General features: G+C 42.0%; 1 protein-coding gene across 3 annotated transcripts in view; it reads left to right on the top strand.

Moving 5' to 3' along the window:
* Positions 1 to 21,757, top strand: part of pcxb (pyruvate carboxylase b) — a 269,858-nt gene that overhangs the window by 193,813 nt on the left and 54,288 nt on the right. For all 3 annotated transcript variants that reach the window (XM_054600910.1, XM_054600909.1, XM_054600912.1), the window contains exons 13-14: positions 17,858 to 18,002; positions 18,970 to 19,059. In XM_054600910.1, the coding sequence (XP_054456885.1) occupies positions 17,858 to 18,002; positions 18,970 to 19,059 (235 nt within the window). The remainder of the gene's footprint in view (positions 1 to 17,857; positions 18,003 to 18,969; positions 19,060 to 21,757) is intronic.

Genomic DNA, 21,757 nt, shown 5'->3' on the forward strand with positions numbered 1-21,757 from the left:
CACACACACACACACACACACACACACACACACACACACACACACACACACACACACACACACACATTTTGCATGTGCTTGAACACACACACCACCTCCACCGTTGCTGCCACCACCACCACACACACACACACACACACACACACACACATCCACTAAGTAGTCATGCAGTGATACTCTCCTGCGAGCGCACACAGCCTCTGCATCCCTCTCTCGCTCTCTTTTCCAGTCACACACACACACACACACACACACACACACACACACACACACACACACACACACACACACACACACACACACACACACACACAGTCTAATGAAACAACTGGGCTATTGATCAGCGCAATGAATGTCAGACAGTTCAAAAGTCTAACCCACACACACACACTACACTCGCTGGCCTGTCAATCAAACTCCAAAAGCCGACACCTTTAAGAAGACAATCTCATTATCTTGCTCTAAAGCTGTGCACTCGCTGTGTGTCTGTGTGTGTTTCTTTGCGAGAGCGTTCTTCTGAGTGTGTATATGTGCATTAGTGCAGCAGCTACATATATGCAGCCTCTCTGCCCAATTTTTTTTTTTCTTCCTGAAAATCCGTGATTACATTTTTTTCTTCTGTTCATTCCTGTTTCTCTGCCTCTCCTCCTCCGGTGTTCACTTTGCCACTTCAAAAAGCCCAATACAGCTACTTGGTGTCCTTTTATTCATTTTTTAAAGTCTCCCTCTGGTTCTTTTATCATTACATTTTTTTTATTTGCCCTTCGCTACATGAAAAGATGGAATTACTAACCTTGTTTTGTGGAGCACTCCATCGCGACTCCTGGAACCGTCACATCTCCCTGTCTACGCGTCTCTCTCTATCTCAGCTCTGTGGAAAAACACCCATCTCTCTCTCTCTGTCTCTCTCTGTCTCTCTCCCTCTATCGCACACTGTCTATCCCCCTTTCTACCTCTCTCTCTCTCTCTCTCCTCCTGCCGGTCGTCCCCTTGCTCGGTCTCGACAGCTGCAGCGCTCTGTCTGCCTCCTCTGTCGCTCTTCCGTCAGGCTGTAGGCTGATTGAATTTTAAGTCATGTTAATCCCACAGAACAGGTACTGAATGAAGGAGGGGACGCTACAAAAAAGAGAAGGGAGAAAGAGAGAAAATAGCAGAACGCAGGGAGTAAGCTGCCTTGTATTTTTAGAAATCTCCTCCCGCCTTAAGGGTGGTTTTTCTCCAGTTTTCTTTTTTCACCCTCTACTTGTCCTGCCTCCACCCAGTCACTTCACTTCATTTATCCATGTCATCCTCTTGCTATTCCCTTGATTGTCTTGGCTTTTTTTGTCCTTTTCTTGTGGAGAAGAGTGGTGTGATTCCCGCCAAGGAGCATAAGAGAGGATTGTGATCCGGCTCTGTCCGTGGCAAGAAACGGACTGAAAGAGAGGGAGCGAGAGAGAGAGAGAGAGACATGAAGATGAGGAGCCGGATAGAGAAAAAGGGGTGGGAGCGGAGGGGGGGGTTTGATGTAGGAGAGAGCGCTTTACTCAAGTGCTTTACTTGAGCATTTCCATCTTATACAAATACATAATTACTAACCCCTTCTTACAAATTCAACCTGAAACATTTTGGCCAGCTTTTAATGATTGATGTCTGCAGTAGGGCCAAATTGGCTCGTGGTCGAATGCCAAAATCAAAGTAGGAAAGGCGCAAAGCATCGAGAGGCAGACAAAGATATTCAAGTATCCCGGGGTCTTGTTCAGGGGTGAGGGTCAAATGGAGCGGGAGATGGACAGGCGGTTTGGTGCGGCGCCAGCAGTGATGCAGGACCGTTTTGGCTCGAGAAGGAGCTGAGCCGGAAGGCAAAGCTCTCGATTTACCAGTCCATTTTGTCCCGACCCTCACCAATGGTCATGAGCTCTGGGTAGTGACTGAAAGAATTACATCTCGGCTACAAGCGGCCAAAATGAGCTTCCTTGGTAGACCGGCTGGGTTCAGCGTTAGTGATAGGGTGAGGAGCTCAGGCATCCAGAGGGAGCTCAGAGTAGAGCCGATGTTCATTCACGTCTAAAGGGGCCAGTTGAGGTAGTTCAGGCACCTGATCAAGATCCTCCTGATCACCTACCTTTAGAGGTTTTCGGGCATCCCCAGGTTGGTAAGAGACATTGGGGAACAAAGTGGAGATATTATACATCTCATCTGAGATGGGAACTTTTTGGGGGTTCCCCGGAAAGAGCCCCTGAAAAGACAAAATCTTTCTGGAGAGAAGGATGTGTTGAATCCCCTGCTTAGTCTGCTGTTCCCACGATGATTATGATAAGTGGATGAAAATGGATATAAAATGAGTTGTGTGAAAAGAGCTTGAGAAAGAAGTAGTATAAAATAATGTAACCCTCTTTAAGGGGCCATTCTGCATATTGAATACTGTTACTTTTGATACATTAAGAACATTTTTGTGGTAATGCTTCTTTTAACTTTTGAATTCAGAATTTTACTTGTAAGAGTATTTTTACTCTGTGAAAATACCTCTCTTGCTTCAGTAAAGGATGTAATCACGTCTTCACCACAGATGGAGGGTCGGGTGCGGGGGGAGGGCAGAAGGAAGGAGAGATGTAGGAAGAGGAGGAGATAAAAGTCTGCTGGTGTGACAAGGGGAAGCGAAGCTCTCGGTGCCTCGGGCGACTCTGGGGCGGGGGGGAGCAAAAAGGGTTGATTAAGAGAGAGCGTGTGAGCACATGAGTGGCAACGTGTGAGGAACGGGAGGCCAAGGATCTCTGCGGCGTGAGGGAGATAAGTGAGGAAGAGAGGGGGACAGAGGGGAGGAGTGGATGGAGTGATAGCGCGGTGATAGGGACGAGTGTAGCTGATACGACTTCAAACAGTGGTCGAGCACTTGATTCCCCCCAACGCGCCGATGGCTGCTGGGAAATAGGCGTTTAATGGGAACCGAGTGCGTGTGCGTGCGCGTGCGTCCCGTTACTGAGGCGGAACCTCTGGCGTTGGAGATATTGGATGTTGGAATTAAGTCGTTTCCTACATTCACATATGTGCAGGTCCATTTCTGTCAACACAACCACACACCAGAGATGAAAGATCGGAGAGAAAAGAGGGCCGGGACGGGGATTTGCTTGTGTTATGGATGAATTGGTTTTTCATGTATCACAATTTCCACCCAGGAGTTCATTTTTGTCTTTCTATCACTCCTTGATCTTCTCACTCCCTATTTATCCCTCCCTGAAGCATCCCATGCCTTGCTTTCTCTCTCTTAACTCTCACTCCATTTTTCCACTGCTGTTGGCCAGCGTATTTTTTTTAACCTAGCCAGAGCCAGACCTCCCTAATAGCAAGGTCCAGCAGGGAGAAGTTTGATATATCCTTTCACCCAAACGTATTCCGTTTAACAGCGCATGGCTTTATGGATCGTTGCTTCACGATTAATCAAACGTCTAGTGGTTTGGAGCCCACTCCTCTCGTCAGGGAGAGTGACCTTGCTGAATGGAATAAACTAACATGACCTACCGCTGGGTGATGGATGAAGTGAGTTCACCAGTGAGGAGAAAATGTCATTACTGACTTGCTCGTTAAGGAGTGCATCTGCCACTTTAATTTAGGTCAACTCACAATCAGTTTATCTGAAGATATGATTATAATTAGATCAATTAAGCAACCATGAATCCATAGGGCAAAGGTCAAAGATTTTGTGTCCTTTAAAACATTTCCTGTGACCACAGATCAATCGTGTTTAAGTAAAAAAAAAAAAAAAAAAAAAAAAAAAAAAAAAAAAATCCTGAGTCCTGCTGCAAAAAAGTTAAAACACTCAGACTGAGAACTAAGCAGGGAGACTGGCAGGATCTTTTTTAGTTCATCCTGAGTCCTGCTGCACTTCAGAAGGAGGGCAGACCTGTTCTGGTTTGGTCAGGCCAAATTAGCCCTCAAAGTGAAAACAGTTGCAGGGGAGTCGGCCTACTGACCCTGGGCTGAACGAATCTATATTATATTTATATTCTGTTGCAAATTGGTTCACTGGTCAACCCACTGGTATTATAGCAAATTTACAAATACCTCAATAATAAGTCCTGCTTCTCCCACTTAAAACTTCAGAAATGGAGGGCAGACCTGTTCTGGGCACCTGTTTGAACTTGTTATCAGGCCAAATTCAAACAGTCACTCAAAGTGAAAACAGTTGCACCAGGCTGGGAAGACTGAATCTGCAATACTGACCAACTGGGCAATTATTAGAAAATGGAAGACATCAAGACCATATTATATTTATATTCTGATTGCAAATTGGTTCACTGGTCAACCCACTGGTATTATAGCAAATTTACAAATACCTCAATAATAAGTATGTACAGTGGGATGAAACAAAAAACTTTTTGTATTTAGTCAGCCACACAATTGTGCAAGTTCTCCCACTTAAAAAGATGAGAGACTAAATACTTTTTGCCCCACTGTATGTGAGTGTGTGTATATAAATAAGTTGCATTGGGTTTGTTGGACACGGTGGCTAAACATCAGCAACCCTAGAACACACAAGAACAAACACAGACTCAAAAAGCACCTGACCCGTGCGCACAAACCTGTCACACATAATGACCGGTGTGTCAAAGGCTTCCATTAACACACACCCAGAACCACACGGGGGACCTAGTGAATGACCACACACATTGGTTTCACACGTGCAACATACACTCCCCATAAATCTCTCTGACGAGCCACACATGGCTAGCTCACACACAGAGCATGATTGCACACACACACACCATAATTTGCACAGATGTGATTTTCTTCTCATTTTGTCTCTCATAGTTTAGGTATACACATGAAAATTACAGGCGTCTCATCTTTTTAAGTGGGAGAACTTGCACAATTGGTGGCTGACTAAATACTTTTTTGCCCCACTGTATGTGAGTGTGTGTATATAAATAAGTTGCATTGGGTTTGTTGGACACAAACATCAGCAACCCTAGAACACACAAGAACAAACACAGACTCTCCCTAAAGAGATTGGCATGATCACATGAGTGCACATGCAATAATATCGCACAAATCAGGACTTGGCGGGCGCACCCTGCAGTTAGACACACACACACACCTCTTACAAGGCTAAGTGAAACACGCACACACAGACGCACACTTGCTCAGCTGTGATGTCAGGGCTAAATGGCGCGGAGGTTTAGATGGAAGGGCAGATCCCCCTCTATTTGTCTCAATCTGGGGATAATGAGAGACAAGGACAGACGCACACGGTCACACACACAGCAGCTACATGACCCCGCCTCCTCATTTTGCTCTTGAAGCCATTAACATGTCATTGTGCTTTTATTTCTTTCCTCTGCATGAGTGTGTCCACAACAATGATTTCCCTGTAACTGCTGGCAGGCCGTTACGTCAACCATCGTCGGCAGTCAATGACGTACGAGGAAAGCGTGCTGGGCCTCATTTGTCCATATTGCTTTAAGTGTAAAACCTTGACATATACACTTAAAGACGTACAGTGAAGACACGGGGCTGAAATTACTTCAGGGATATGTTTGTTAAAGAAAATAAGCAAACATGCAAGCTTAATGTTTCTGAGGATGAGTTCCTTTAATGCATTGTGTTCTGCTGGAATTTCCAGTGGAAATTACGAGCAATGTATAAGAGAAAACTAATAAAATGTTCTCTTTCTGTGTGGGGGCTGGAACCTAAATGAATCCATACATAAATGCAATGGGCTGTGCAGGAGAGAAAAAAAAAAAGGCTGTTTAATGTCGGAAATAGAAAGCTGGGAGGTGCAAATGAAAAGATTGCAAATTAGATTTGCTTGTTTGATTGTTTTGCCTTAAACAAGCAGAAGTTTCTTGGCATTAGTTCTCTGTGTTTCTTGGCATTAGTTAGAGTTGCGTGCGTGCGTGTGCGTGTGTGTGTGTGTGTGTGTGTGTGTGTGTGTGTATTTAACAGTACACTGATGAATTTACATGCACATAATTATCAGATTATAGGCTATAATCTGCTTGAAGAACTACTCCAATGAAGATCCTTTTATGGCTTGCATATTGAAGTGTTCCATTAATACCACTGTCTCTGTTCTACAATGCACATTTTTAATTCTAGGCATTGTAGTGCCTTGGTTTACCTTTGCCATCTTTGTGTGAACATTGCACTTAAACATGCTTTGAGTCGTTCTTTTAACATTATTGAGCACGTTCACTTTGAATTGAACTCTGAGCAAAGAAATGTTTTCTTTGTAGCCTGGAGATTGCTCTTCAAGACAATGCTTTGGAGGAGCGCACTCAAGTGTCTCACCAGCTGACATCTTTGGCTTGTGACAACAAGCAGTTGGAGCGCCATGTGTCGAGAAATGCTGCTAAAATTTCAAAAGAGAGTCATGGCTGGATTAAGGTGTTTACACTGACTGAAAACCCCTTAAATAATACATCTAAAATTGCACTGCTCTTTTCTATTATTAAGCTCATTCTGATTATGAGAAGAATTGCATTATCAGAATGCTGTTGACATGGGCGCCACCTCAGTCACATTGCCACTGTAATCGCATTATGATTGGATTATTGGCTGGGGGAGTAAACACAGCTAATAGACATTTCTCACAGTGGGACACTTTGACTTGTTAAATCCAGGTGTAACTAATAACATTAATAAATGACTGCGTTCAGTTTAGGTGTGCCAGCGCCAGAGCCTCGGTGTCGCTCACAACCGGCTCACTGCCATGGCTTACTGGTAAACCAGACTGGATTGTCATTAGATGGAAGGACCATTTCAGCACCACGGACAGCGCACATGATAAGAACACACATACAGAGTAGCAGGTGGAGGATCAGGAGCCAGGATCACACAGCATTAAAGAATGAAATGTGAAAACCTGTAAGAAAAGTCAACAGGCAACCAAGATAAGGCTGTGAAACATTCAAATAAATAATGCATGATGTTCTGTGCTGACAAAATCCAGATGGTTATAGTACATTCTGTAAATAAGTGGCGGATATTAGTCATTTGGTGTCGTGGGCTCAGCCCTGGTCCCTGAAAATAGGTACTATGGATGTTTTGGGATTAAAGGCATCATGCTGAGCCATAGATGGAACGGAAGGATTAAATATGGTCCTGTTGGTCGAGTCAACAGGTCTATATTGGTTTAGCTTTTTATAGCTGGAGTCCAGCTATCACTGCTCAATACCTATTAGTGCGGCGTGGATGAATCACCTTCTGACAGGAGTCATAGATACAAAGAGCCAATTAGATGAGATGCATTACTTTGATGATGATGGCAAATGGAGGCTGTTTTGAATTGAATGCGATATGGGTGCTGCGTCACTTTGATCTCTAATTTAAATCATAATTCTCTGAATCCTGTTTTGCGTTCCCTCGTAGCCAGTCACCTAAAGTAATGACATGCGAGGCAGATGCTTGTTTTAATGCACATGAAATATTAACTAAGATGAAGGATATATGAGCAGAACCTGGTGAAACTACTTTTTCAAAATGGAAAATGACATTTTTACTGAAAATTACAACAATTTGCTTAAAGTCCACAAAAAAATGTAGGCTATTGTGTCATGGAAATTATGAGAAAGTATTAACTGTAAAAAAAAAAAAAAAAAAAAAAAAAAAGTAGCCTTATTATCTATGAATAATATTACCCATTTTAAGATATTTATCTTCTGGTTTTAGCTCTATTTGTTTTGTAACTGTTTTTACCAGAAAAATATTCCACCCGACCTTTAACCTATTTAGCTGCCGTCATCATGATGCTCAACTAGGTCTTTGTTTTTCCTTTGTTTCATTAACACCCCTATCTGCTCTAGTGTGGAAAAGTAATTGTGACTGAGCTACTTCGCAAACATTTTGTAACAGTCGCAGCTCAAACCCGACACAAAAATGTGTTTGGAGTGATACACTGTATAGTTTTCGAGTGTGCAGTCTGTACTTGCTAATTAGACTGGCAAAGGCTTGTTCAGTGTGCAGCTGCAGTTCTTCTATAGGGCTTGAAATTGAAGGTCACACCTTGAGTGTTCATCTCCAGCGCGATGGTTACCTTCATGTGACTCTGGAACCAAAATGAGTCACAGGCATTGTTGGGAGGATGCCAAGTCGAAGTAATTACATGTCAAAGGGAAGCAGTCAGATAACGAATGGTAACATTATGTCGATTATTTACCTGAAGTGAGATAAAAATAAGGTTTTAGGCTAAAATGTCCATAACATCCTATAGTTTGTGTATGTTGTAACACAGTGATTATAGGTGATGGTTAATTGAAGTAGTATTTAAATTAGGAATTACCACTGCTTTAATTTTGTGTCATGTCATTAGTAATGAGCTTCATGTTGGTGTTGTTCAACCCTGTGTTTACACACAATGTGGGGTCTCACAGCAAGAGTTTCCTGAGTTTAAAACATTTTTCCCAAAACTTTATCATGCTGTGAGTCTGGTCATTATAAATAACCCAACGACTCTCGTCGGGGGAGTTAGCATTCATAGCACATCAATGCAACCCGCTGCTGAGCTGTTGGTAGATAAAATATAAAACTACGCATCAGCCCTGAAACAAAAAGATTATGTCTCACTTTTGACAGGTCAACAAGTATCCAGTGACATGAGTAACAGTCGACCAAAAGAGCTGCCATTAGAAACTGCTGTCATCAAAAGCCATTGCCTGAAGCTTATCTGCTGGCGATGATCTGAAACAGTGGACTAAAACCACTCGGCATGATCGTCCAAATTAAATCAATCGTACTGCCGATGGTTTGGAGCACGAGAGATGCTCTCATCCCTGTTTAAAGGACAATCTGTCTAGCAGATCTTCTGTTTTTGTTGAAGAAAACCAGCAATATTAATATTTTTTGCCCAAATCCGCTCCAGCTCTGCTTCTGGTGTGAATCTATGTGGTAGCTGTAGTAATAGGGTTTATTGAGCTGGGACCCCGGAGTGATACTATGAATTCCCAATGTTTTCCTCAGGCTCTAAAAGGTTGAAGATCTCCTGCTGCTTTATGCTATCTCAAACCTCTCTGCAGGAGCCCTGGTTCAGTTTATATTTTTCAGCAGGGAGTTGTTGATTTTTCAGAAATATGTAAACTTAACGATGGAAGATCTGTTGGTGCATCGAAGAAATAAGGTGTCTGTATAGATCAAAAAATTTCAACATTAGATGTAAAAGCATTACGGTGTCCCATATGGTCTCAGCACTGAATGAGAAATGATATGAATAGTGAGTAGTGATATGAAACATACAAAGGGTGAGATGATCATTCACAAGTACAAGTATAATTAACACACAGGACCAACCACCCGCTAACAGAGTCTGAGACGACTCCCGCTGTGGTTTTGGAGTTCATCACGAGCAGTTTAATGCGTCACAGTCCTACTGCTTAAGGATTCCCAAAATACCACTAAGTAGCTATCTGTTTTAATAAGCCTGCGTCTCAGGGTCCCTGAAAGAGGCCTCCTTTTAGCTGGTTCAGCACAGTCTGAGTCACTCTGTTTAAAAGATGACACAGCACACTCTGGTTTTGATTCCTTGTGAAAGCATCTCCCCAGGTAGTAAAGAATCCGTCATCTCGCAAAGTCAATTATGTTTAGTCATTCTGTGACATGAAAAACTTTCAGTGGCGTATTTTGTGTATGAATCTACCTTTTATCCACTTTCCTTTACCCTGCTTCTCCTTCTGCTTCAAGTTGTAATTCCCTACATTACTTTTAGCAGTTTGAACTTAGCAACATCTTTGAATCGGCTGGGACATGGAAGTTGTTAGAGCTATAGTCATATTTAAGAGATCTTGAGGAAAAAAACATCAGTCAAAACAGAACTATTTTGTAGCTCCAAGCATTTGCTTTTTAGACCGCTGACACATTGACTAGTGCTTTTACTGTAGATGTGTTCTCTCTAAGATGTTGAACATCAGGTCAAATTGGTGAGTTTAGAGATGTGCAGCTCACTCCAAAAAACATTTACTGTTCATTCTTTAGATCTTTAAATTTAGTTTTCTTATTGAAAACTAGAGTTATCTTAGAAATTTCTTGACAACACTGCGATAGTTGGTGCATTTCCCCTTTGACATCCATATTCTAGGATGTCTGGCAAGTTCAGCACCATGGACAGCGCCCTATTCAACTCAGTGAGGCAACTTTAAGTACGTTAAGCAGGTCCTCCTATTACTGAGTTTTAAAGTCTGTTTCTGACAGATTCTCAAAGCTTCCTCCTTTTGTTCCTTTACATTTTTGTAGTCCTTTTGAAATAAAATAGGGAATCATAACTGGACTGTAGCTATATTTTGGCAGATTTCTTCATACCCTATGACCTTATTTAAAATGGAAATATGTCTGGCCAAAGCTCCCCTGAGTAACTCCAGGGCTTAACACTTCTCTGCTGTGAGCGGTGATAGGAGTTATTACCGGAAAGATCACCAATCAGATTTTTCATTTCACAGAGGAAAAAGCCCCCTGGCAAATGTCAAATACTGATGCTAGATTTTTTAAGGCGCAGCCATGAAATAGTCCTGCACGAATCTGTTATCTGTGTAATGGGACAGGTTGTGAGACAGGGTTGAGATGAGAGGTATTCAGACTGCTGCTTTTCCTTTGGCATTAAAAACATTTTCCCTTATTTCATGGTTGTAAAGGATTGGATGAAGATGGTTGTCATGGTGAATAGTCATTGGTTGCTTACTGAGGAAGCAGGGAAGAGGTGAGGAATAAAGAGCAAATTAGTGAGCAACGAAACCAAGCGGAGAATTAAAAGCATGACCTTGGGAGTTAGAGGAGGAGAGGAAATCAAAAAGACGCACACAGGTGAGAAGTGTTAACAGTTTTATTTTGTCACATTAGCACAGTGAGTGATCATCGGTGCTGTCACCTTCCCTTTTTCATTCTTCCTCGGGACACAAAAACAGATTCAATAGCGCGCGGATACGCATGCAAAGACGAGAGTTGCAACTAATTTTGTCACTGTGTGCTTGTTTCTCTATGCGTGTTGCCTTAGGTTCCTTAGAGTCCCCAAATTTAATATTTGCTTTAGTGTGTATGTGCGTGTGTGGGTGGGTGGTTGGGTGGGCGGGGGGGGGGGCATGCCTTGTCTGCTTGAGTAAACGTGTAGCTGATATAAGTGCGAGAGGCCCACACGTGTCTATGCGAGTGTACATTCAGTGTGTTGATCTTGTTTATGTGCCCGGCCCAGTGGTTAAGCCGTGACAGATGGGGATAGGGGGAGACAGAGGAGGAGAGCAGAGAGAAGACGAATGACCTGACAGCTCCCCTATTCAACTCCTAATCACTGAGGGAGCGTGGAGGTTCTGTGTGACAGAGAGACGCTGTGTTTGTGTTGGGAAGAGAAGGAGATCAGGCGTGTGTTGTGCATTTGTGTGCAAAGCCGAGCACTGCTTGAAATTTTGCAAAAAAATCCAAACTCAAAATCTGCACCTGTAACCATCTCTGATGCTTTTTGCATCCAGTTTTGTATAAAGCAACTCTATATGTGTCTCTATAAATGTACAAAATACAACTGACAAAACAGTCTGTTTTCATTGAGGCAATAGAAAGCAGAATGTGCTTATGTGATAAAGAGAAAGGAAAATGTTTGACATCTATTGATGACTGAGAAATTCTAAGAAAACATGACACATTTAGTCCAGATGCTTTTTTGAAGAGGTGGGGTCTATTGTCTGCATTTGAAGATGGAAAAAACACACTGATCTCTACCAGGAGCGAGAACAGAGCAGACTTGTTTACAACGGACCTTTGGGTGTGGGTGGATCCAGGTGAGCTGTGGATCAGAGACACCCCGCCAACACAGGATTTCACCAAGCATGCTCTTGGCTTTCGAGGCAAGAATCCGGATTTGTAACGTGACGTAAACCAATCCAAGGAGACACTGGAGGGGAGTGCAGGAGTACAATGCCATCCATTTCTGGGTTCAGTTAGACAAGACTGATGACAAGTCTGTGTTCCTGGGCTGCCACAAATCAATGGTCTGTCAGTTAAAGGTCTGTGTTACGACCATGGTCTTATATATGTCAGCTCATAGGCCTCTGCGGTGTCAACAGTGGCCAGAGGCTTTATGTTTTCAGGTTGTCAGTCCATCTGGTCCATTCTCCTTGTTGTTTTCTAGTTCACTCTGTTTGATTATGTTGTGCTCAGCCAATCCCAGTTTATCTATTATGTCGCATTTAAATCAACACGCAAAAAAACACAGCTGTTAAAATTCAACAATCTGTCTTGGTGGTTTCTTGGTCAGCATTCGTCTTTTCATGTTATGCCAGACATAGTGAACATTAATGGATGGGTCTTGCCAGCTCTGTGATCCCCTTGGTGGTTAGTAAGTAGCCCACACTGAAGACATTCCTTTATTCTAGTGACTATTTACAGTCATCTGAAGGCTGCAGGTATCTGGTCCATCTGCGGTCTCTAATTGGAGTGATGTTGCACGTCAGTAACGTCAGAGAAACAGCTGTGCTACATTCTATTCCTCAGTTCCTAAACTGTAAATCAACATGTATGTAGGTGGCTGAGGCATTGGAAACAGTTCACACAGTCCCATAAAAATATTAAATTAAATCTTCTCTCTCCACTAATAACTCCTCAGGGCCATGTGTCTCTATCAAAACCAGTGGGTAACCAGGGCAACAACTGTGAGCATGACCTTCTTTATAACGAGCCTGGCCAAAGTGTTACCTGGAGCTCTCCTTTTTTTATTTTATTTCACAATATAGGTAGAAGTGTTATCAGCATGATGTGTCAGAGAGAGCCCTGTGTTTAAAGAATAAGAGTATAAAATGTGACTGATAATGTATTGTTTCTGGCACCACCTTGGTTCCATGTGCTCCACAGGAAAACAAAAGTGTTTGGCACGCCCCCACACACACTAGGCAGTGAGCACTTGACTGCGATGTGTTCCACACTTTGTTGTTCACAAAAATCTTCAACTTTCCTATTACCACAGTTCTTCTTTTATGTCACATTTGCAGGAAGCTGTGGGGCTCCAATGAACGTGATTCAGGGCTTTGACCGGGCCCCTGGCCTTGATCATGACCAGGGAGTCCCATGTGTGCATTTTAACTCCCAGAGTCAGCCCAAAGGTTTCTTAAAAACAACTTACTGTTGTGAAAAAAAAAGCACAATATGTGAGTATGTGTGGGAAAATATGTCTGAAATGATGGAGGTCTTTCTATTTTTGCTCCTCTACCTCAGGTTGTTGTCCTTACAGTATTTTGGTGCATACAATTGCAGGAGTACAGGGGGTCCAGAAGACGTGGAGTACAGATTAGTGTTGGTAAAGGGGCAGACTTGACCTCAGGCTTGAATATGAAATATAACAGGTTTATATCGGCGCCCTCAAAGCAAAGGCAAAGAGTAGAGTGTAGCTATTAACATCATGTTTTTTTAATTATATTTATTAGGAAAAACATGGCATGTGCAAATATACACATTACAGTCAGAATTTGAAATGATCTGGTCAACCACCGTCACATTTTAATTGATTTTCAGCCATGTTTAAACCTCTTCTGTCTTAGCATCAGGGACAGAGATTATTGTACGATGACCACATGCTGAGCAGCTCCAACATGACTCTAATTTAAATTTCCCTGCTACTTGAGAGTATTTAAAAGTTATATACATGGAAAAGTTAGGAGCAGTCTGGACAGTAACACCTGGTTGTTGTTTGTTCCGTTCATCCCACCTACTCCTCTGCTTTGCGTAATGAAAATATGGCATCCAATCTCAGTGCAAACAGATTGCAGACAACGAGAAGGACATTTTTTTTAGACTTTTTAGTGGCAGTTGTAAATTCAGTCTATATTAAAACATTTGGATGTTGGTAGATATTTTTTGCATGTCTTCTTAAGCAAACAGTTGCAAGAAGTAATGTTAGCTATGCAGTACATTGCTATTTTCTTAATGTCAAACTTAAAGGGACAGTTCACCCCCAAATTAAAAATATACATAGGTTCCTCCTAACTGCAGTTCTATTAATCAATGTTTTTAATTTAATTAATCAACTTGTTTTTCAACCATAGTTCTTACTTGAAGCTGCTCACAACAAGGTCTCTGGATTATCTTGAGTTACAGGGTCAGGATTGAGAGGAGACATTGCTGTTGAGTTTTTCAAATGTAATATGTTGGCACGTTGAGCACCACAAGTCCCATTATGTTTGATACAACTAGGCAACTTACACCAAAATAATCTAGATTGAAAAATAGCACTGCAGGTATGAGGGAAAACACAAGAAAAACAAAAGAAAATATTAGCCAACAAGCCAAACGCCCTGCAACCAAAGTCAGGGTGTTTTTAAGGTGGTGTTTTGCTGAGCTGACTTTTGTTTGCAGTCAAGCCAGCGGCCCGGGACATCAATACTCACCTCACTACGTGGCTTTGGAAATCAAAGAGCGATAACGACCGTCTGTGAGAGAAGTAGCATTAAAACCGACTAGCTGTTTGATAAACGGAACACTGTGAGAATAAAAGGGAGGTTATCCGAATCCAGTGTCATTTGTCTGGGAGGAAAGAAGAGTACAGAGTGTATTCTTTTGCACCAAATAAGGAAGTGACTGTGTGTGTATGTATGTTCATGTGCATGAGTGTGTGTGAGTTAAATTGCTAAGGCGTGGGTGTCTGTAAAGGTATTCCTGTGCAGGCATTAATTACCATTTAGACATGTTAACTTTCCCTCTGAAACTAATGTAGTTCTCAAAGGTGTGTGTAGATGCTTGTGTTTGCAATCTGAAAAGCATCGGGGCCCGAAATCATTACTGCCGAGAGAGCATGTGCACATGTGCGTTTTGCATGCTGTGCGCATAGCTCCGAGAGCTTCAGCCAAGTGGTTGTTACAGAGCATCTAAATCTCTGTGTGTGTGTGTGTGTGTGTGTGTGTGTGTGTGTGTGTGTGTGTGTGTGTGTGTGTGTGTGTGTGTGTGTGTGTGTGTGTGTGTGTGTGTGTGTGTGTGTGTGTGTGTGTGTGTGTGTGTGTGTGTGTGTGTGTGTTATCGCCGAGAGCTAGGTGAAGAGTGAGAGAAAAAATGCCGCATAGATACTGAGCTGGGTGAAGAGAAGGACGTGTGTCATTTCTAGGGAGTGTGTTTCTCATCATTAGGGGAAACATGGAGGAAGAGTGAAGGGACTGTGTGTTGTGTGTGTGGTAGCCACAGGCTCTCAGAGCAGTCTGATAATGAACACATTGGTCTGCTACAGCAGAGAGGGGAAGGACAAACCTCCATGTATTAACAGAGTCTGTCGTCCCTCTCCATTATTTTTAGAGTCCTTGGTTAATAGCGACTGTTTGTGTTATTTATCTCTCTGTCTCTGCGACTCCATGTTGTTTTATTTTATTCATACATTCTTTTGATCACACACCCACCCCCAATGCCCACTTATTAGGTTTGCTTACATGTATAAATAATAGATGAAGTTTACATCAAACATTCAAAAATGAGGGGAAATTCCAAACAGGTGAAACTTCAAAATGTCCCAAGGCCAATAAAAAAAAAAAACTCTCATCCTCAGAAATTTATAACAAATAAAAACAGAACTTTTACCTCTTCCTCTTTTCCATTTTTCTACTTTTTTCTTTTTGTTGATCTTTTGCAATTGGACCTTGTCTGAATTGGGAAAATATTTGCCATCATATTGGGTTTTTTCCTTTCTTGCCAAGAGTTTGATTACGATGTTGATACTTCTCTCAAGCCTGTACAGTGAATATGATGCCACTGCCAGTAGCTGGTTAGCTTAGCTTAGCACAAAGTCTTGAAATGACAATGCGCAACATTCCCCTCCCGGCACTTTTCACTAAAGTATGGATTAATCGAGCAATATATATAGTGTTAATTCGTTAGCTTGGATCTGCTGCTTGTAGGCACATTTATTACTTTTTGGATGGGTTTTATTACCAGTCTTGATGCTAAGCTAAACCTAACAAGTTTGCTTTTACCAGTCTACATTTGGCTGAAGTCCACGCTTCAATTTTGATTGTATAGCAATGTAAAATATAACAACATCCAGATTTAATATTTTCCCCAAGTACAAGGGAATGTATGGCAGCTGCATATATTGTATTACGGTTATCCTCTCAGATGCTATAAATGGATGAAAATATGACATCCACTGGTCTCTGAAGTCATATTGCAGTTACTGTGTTGGTCCGCAGCCCAAAGCACGGTATTGTGCAGTATGGCTGTACAAATCCCTCGGCTCTCCTCTGTTTCTGCTGTCCAGCTCCCCTCCCTGTAGCAGGACGCTGAAGATACAGTGCCATTTTGTGTGTGTTTGCCTGTTTACAGTTTTGTTTTCTCAATATTAATGGTACTTTATTGGCTCTAAACATTGACAAAGTGGAGGATGTCTCCTTCTTCTGCTGTATATTCCTCTCTCTGGAATTAGACTATTCTTTGTCAGCTGAAATATAGATGTTGCTGTTGTCTCTTTGTTCTCTGTCTCTTTCTCCTCTCTACTCCTTATAAAAGGCATAGATGTAAAGACCTCAGGCCCTCTGTTACTAAACATCTCATTTTGACTCTATCTGTATGACCAACATGCTCTTTATCCACCCGGGCACATTGATCTTTCCACTAAATATCCCTCTCTCTCAGTGCTGGTAATGAGGTATGTGTAAGTGCGGTTTGTTTATTGCTCAACTAGCCTCACCCAATTGAGGGATTCCTGAGTGACTGAGCTGCAACAATTATTTCAAGCCACTCTGGGTTCGAGTGGGTGGGCTAAACATCCAAATTGTTGTTGTGAATTCTGTCCGTCTGTGGGTTATACTCAATGAGTGCCCTTTGTATCCTTACATCTATTTGTGGACTATACATATGTAGATAGTGAGGCAAATGTTGCATTTTGTGGGCTTAGAAGGAGCTGCTTTAAACCAAATACCCAGGAGGTCCTTGGGGATTCTGCTTCTCTCTTGTTTCTAAGCTCTGCTTGTGTGTGTTTTATAAATAAAAAGGATACTTGGATGCAGGGTCATGTGGCAAAGGTTTACTTCTTTTTAAACGCCGCTTGAGACTCTGATGACATTTTGGGTCTCTGCAAAGACACTCTTGGCAAACTTAAAAAAGAAACGGGGCAATAATCTTTCCACCCAGTTTACATTCCTTCACTCTCCACCTTCCCTTGGGGACATTAAACAGCGATAAACACATCTAAAGACCATATTACCATATGCTCCTTTCACTGAATCCTTCCAACCAGCATTTCTGCTTTTCTCTCTACTACTCTCTCCCCCTTCCCTTTTTTTTTTCTGTCAATCTCCCCCCTCTTTTACCTCCCCCTTTTCACTGTCTTCGCCTTACAACTAGTCAAAGCAGTGTACTCGTATTATAAAGATGGGCTTACAAAATTGGAAAAAAATAAGCAACAAATGTAGTAATGAAATTAACTCCTAACAATTACATCTCTTCTCTCTCATCCACTCCCCCCTCCTCTGTTAATTTAGCGAGCTTAATTGGCGTGATAATACTTTTGAGGCAAACAAACAACAACAAAATAGAAGCGGAATGTAATTACTTTCAACAGTTGACTTTCTCGCTCTGTGTGTGTGTGTGTGTGCGTGTGCGTGTGTGTGTGTGTGTGTGTGTGTGTGTGCGTGTGTGTGGCTGAGATTGTGCAGCGTTTAGCGTTCTCTGTTATTTGAATGTGGCTCTTTAGCAGAATCTTGTCTTCAAAAGAGCTGCTCTCTTTTCTTTCATGTGATTCATTTGCAGAACAGGACTTGAGCTGAGCGATTGCTTTCTAGACTTTCTTGTCTCTCTAGACTATGCATTTTGTTTTTGTGTGTGGTTTCATCTATCTTAGCACACTCACAAAGCCTTTGTGTAAAACGCTCAAATAAAGACGGCAAGGAATTGAAAACCTCCCCCCCTCTTCTTCATCCATTTGTCTCTCCATCTCTAGACCAACATCCCGTTCCTCCAGAATGTTTTCAACAACCACCAGTTCCTCCACTCCACCGTGGACACCCAGTTCATCGACGAGAACCAGGAACTCTTCAACCTCAAACCCACCCAGAACCGAGCCCAGAAGCTACTGCACTACCTTGGTGAGTGTGTACGCAGCACGCACACACACATTCAATTGTTGTGACGTTAAAGCTGTGTTTCTGACTGCCTTGTATATATAATGGTGTGTTCAGATTGTTTGAAACTGTTACGTTTCATTCAACTAGATAGCCTACATAGAATCAGCAGTGATTATAGGGTTAACAGCTCTGAAATATCCTATGAGCTATTGTGTCATGATTGATCTAACAGTACTTTATCAATTGTTTAACCAGGAGGTTACACTGTAATTAGGAAGTAACTATATATTAACTGGGCTGATTGTGGTAAGGGCTGCATGATGGTGTGGTGGCTAGCACTGTCGCCTCACAGCAAGAGGGGCCCGGGTTAGTTTGGCCTTCTGTGTGGGTTCTGTCCGGGTTCTCCAGGTGTACCCTGTCTTCTCCCCAATGACAGGAAAAGGTGTCATGCTCTACTGTGTACACTGTATCAGCTTTTGAGACCTTAAGGTGAAACGTGGTCTGGAAAATCCAGATTTCTTTAGTAACATACATTTAAGGGACTATTTTGTCAGAGAGGTGAGGACGGGCCTACACATTGATATGAATTATATAATTAAAATGACTGTGTCTGCACAGTATAACCAGGGGAAGCAGTGGAAGGTCAATGCGAATAAACAAAGTGGCAAATCGTGGATGAAGAAATGGTAAAAGATGTAATTCAACAATGTTTCTCTTCAGTTCAGCTTGAGGATTGGTGTGAAAGATTTGTTGGTACAGCCCGTGTACTAAATACCTCTAAATCACAAATATAAGATACAAAGGAGGAAAAACATGTTCTATAAACATGTGACCATGATTCTTACTCGGCTCAGTGCTGTTGTTTTATAACCCTCATTGATTTTTTTCTCCCTTTTCTTTCTTTTCTTCACTGGATGTTAGAAATGTTACAGAACTGCATCTGACTTGTAATCCCCTTTTCTTTTTCTTTTTTTTTTTCATACTTCAGGTCATGTGATGGTAAATGGACCAACCACACCCATCCCCGTCAAGGCCAAGCCCTCCTCCATAGACCCTGTCATCCCTCCTGGCACCATGGGTATGTCAATCACATGCAGTTCAGCCAATCGCAATGCAGAATTCACACTCTATCACATTCTATCACAGATTACTATACCAACCCAGTTATAACACCTAAATCAATTTGTCAACAAGAACAGCAACTGATCATTTAATACTGTCTTTACTCAATTTTTTTGACTGTCACTGGACAATGTTACCATAAAAATGCCAAAATGCATCACCCTTATTGCATGTATTACATTTGGACTAATTTAGCAAGGCACTGCCAATTCAAGGGTTAGGGGTTTCATTTCTCCTGGGACCCCCATTCTAAAGCCGTAAACACTTGTGGATCCGTAGGGCACTTTGGATGAAAGCCCCTGCCCGAATGACAAATGAGCTGTCGAACAGGCCGATAGCTGTAGGCGGAAAGGCCTTCCTAAATGGCTCAGTTCAGCACTCAGGGAGGAAAAGGGTTTCAGCCCAGAGTGCTCTGCTGAGCTGTGAGTACAGTGATGAGAGGGTGCAGTTCATTGTTGGTGAAGGCAGAAGTTCTTTGCTTCTCACCCTGCTCTGCACCAGCACCCCTGGAGTCACGCAAGAAAGGCCCAAGGCCAAGCTGGGCTCTTTGACGAGCTTGTTGAGCCACTTAGAGTCTCTAGAGTCGAGCTCTGTTGGTTTTTTCTTCTTTTTTTTTTTTTTTTTTGTTGCTCCTTTCACTAACTAGTGTCTGCATGAGTTTTGAAAGAAATCTAAAAATACTCATTTTGTAATAATGATTAGAAGAACTCGTTTTTGTACAAGTAAATAGGCTTGTGAAGAAAATATGTCTTCTCCGTGGCAATTCTGCAAAGAAGCCCTTTTTGTCCTTTTCCACTGCGCTCCTAGGTATTTTTTTTGTGAGGGGTACAAACTTGAATACATTTCTGCAGCTGCTCCTTTTGACAGCAACTAAATAGTGAGCTGTATCAATCTGACATGTTTATCAGCACCCTGTATTGCCTCGGCGCATACCCCAGCGTGCCCAGTAAACACGAATTTATAACAAAATAATGTGAATAATATGAATCCTAATCGCGCATAACTAATCATATCTGACATCTAAAAACCACGCACAGTGGAACGGAGTGGAGTAGAATAGGACAATAAAATCTGCCGTGTTTGTGTAAGTCTGCCACTTGTCTACTTATGGAAATCTTGTGTTGACGCCTATCATTACCCGTCCCTCTTCTTTTACCAAGCACCCATGCATTTACTCTTTAAAATCACACTCTTGCACATACATGTGCTGTACTGAGCAGGTACTCTATATCCATAGACTTACTGTAAGCAGCTGATGAAGTAGTTGTATGCAGTACAGGCACGCACCGAGGCATACCTAAAGCCTAGTAATGAGATTTGTAACGTGCTTATATCCTTTCTTTTATTCGGCGGAGGGATTGGGAGAAGAGAGGGATTAGGCCTGCATTATCACACTCTGTGGATGGAGGGAGGGAGGGAGGGAGAAAGGGGTTATGAAAGGAGAGGAGGGGGTTTGGGCAGTGTATAATCCCTATAGGTAGAGAAAATCATCATAGTTATAGGTAGGGGAGATATGGATAGATACACTGACATGAGATAAATACATGGGGAAAGAGAGGGAGGAAGAGGAATAAGGTAGTGAGGAGTATTACTGTGGACCACCCGCAGAAAAAAAGAGAGGGGCAAAGATCAGAACTTTGTCAAATCTCAAAACATCACACCTACAGATAAGGAGAAAGCGAGAAATCTAATCTCGAGGTGTTCCCTCCACACCGAGGAGAAAAGGAGTAAAAGATGTTCCTGAAAGACGGGTCGAGGGTGTCCTGACACAACATGTTAAGTACTGAAAGGCCATTATTTTCTAATTAGGATTCGTAGTCTAAAACGTTCCCTGTGCTGGCTGATTGCTGGTGCTTCATCGATGGTGTAGAAGTACACCTTGTTCCAATTATTGTCTGGATTTATTTAATGGAGGACATCTAGAGGTTAATCACCAGATGCCTGTGAGCTAGCTTTAGGAAGTATGACTAATAAAAATGACGGACTGCGTTCCTCCTCCCAGTTGTGCGTTGTATTTCCTCTCTTAGGGATTACAGTAGAAGGGTAGTTTGTAGCACCATATGCAAGATTTGTGCACAAATGGACTTAATGTCTTAAATCATTTCCCGTTTCTATTTTTTTGATGCTTTCATTAGCCATCTTCAAACAGAAAGGGCTGTGTTTATTTCTTTGTTTTGCTTTTGTGTAGCTCCAAAACTAATTTCCAGGTAGCTTAAAAGGAATCATAAAGAGTTTTGAATGTGGATTTCTGAAACCTCAAGATACTCTGCACGTGTGTACTGCAAGGTAACTTTTTTCTTCTTCTTTGTTCTTAAAACATTTCTTTCAGTTTGTTTGTTTCCCACCTCCCATAGAGCTATTTTGAGGAAAACAAATCATGTTCTTGAAGCTTGTGTCAGTCAAAAGTTTTCCAACAGGCAGTATTTTAAAAGTTATGGCAAATGGGGAACAATAAATAAATGCAAATTTAACCTAAATATTTGGTTACAGTATAAAGAAGGGTATATTTTGTGAAACCAGAACTATTAAACCATGAACAAGTCCGCTTTTAACATTTTCCGGCTTTATTGATTGGACACCTGACTGTAATAAAGCACTGATTAGCACTCCCACCAGGATGTGCCAATTAAAAGTTTCCTAAACACAAAGATACA

Source organism: Anoplopoma fimbria, chromosome 7, assembly GCF_027596085.1.
Source record: "Anoplopoma fimbria isolate UVic2021 breed Golden Eagle Sablefish chromosome 7, Afim_UVic_2022, whole genome shotgun sequence".
In the NCBI taxonomy this organism is placed as follows: Eukaryota; Metazoa; Chordata; class Actinopteri; order Perciformes; family Anoplopomatidae; genus Anoplopoma; species Anoplopoma fimbria.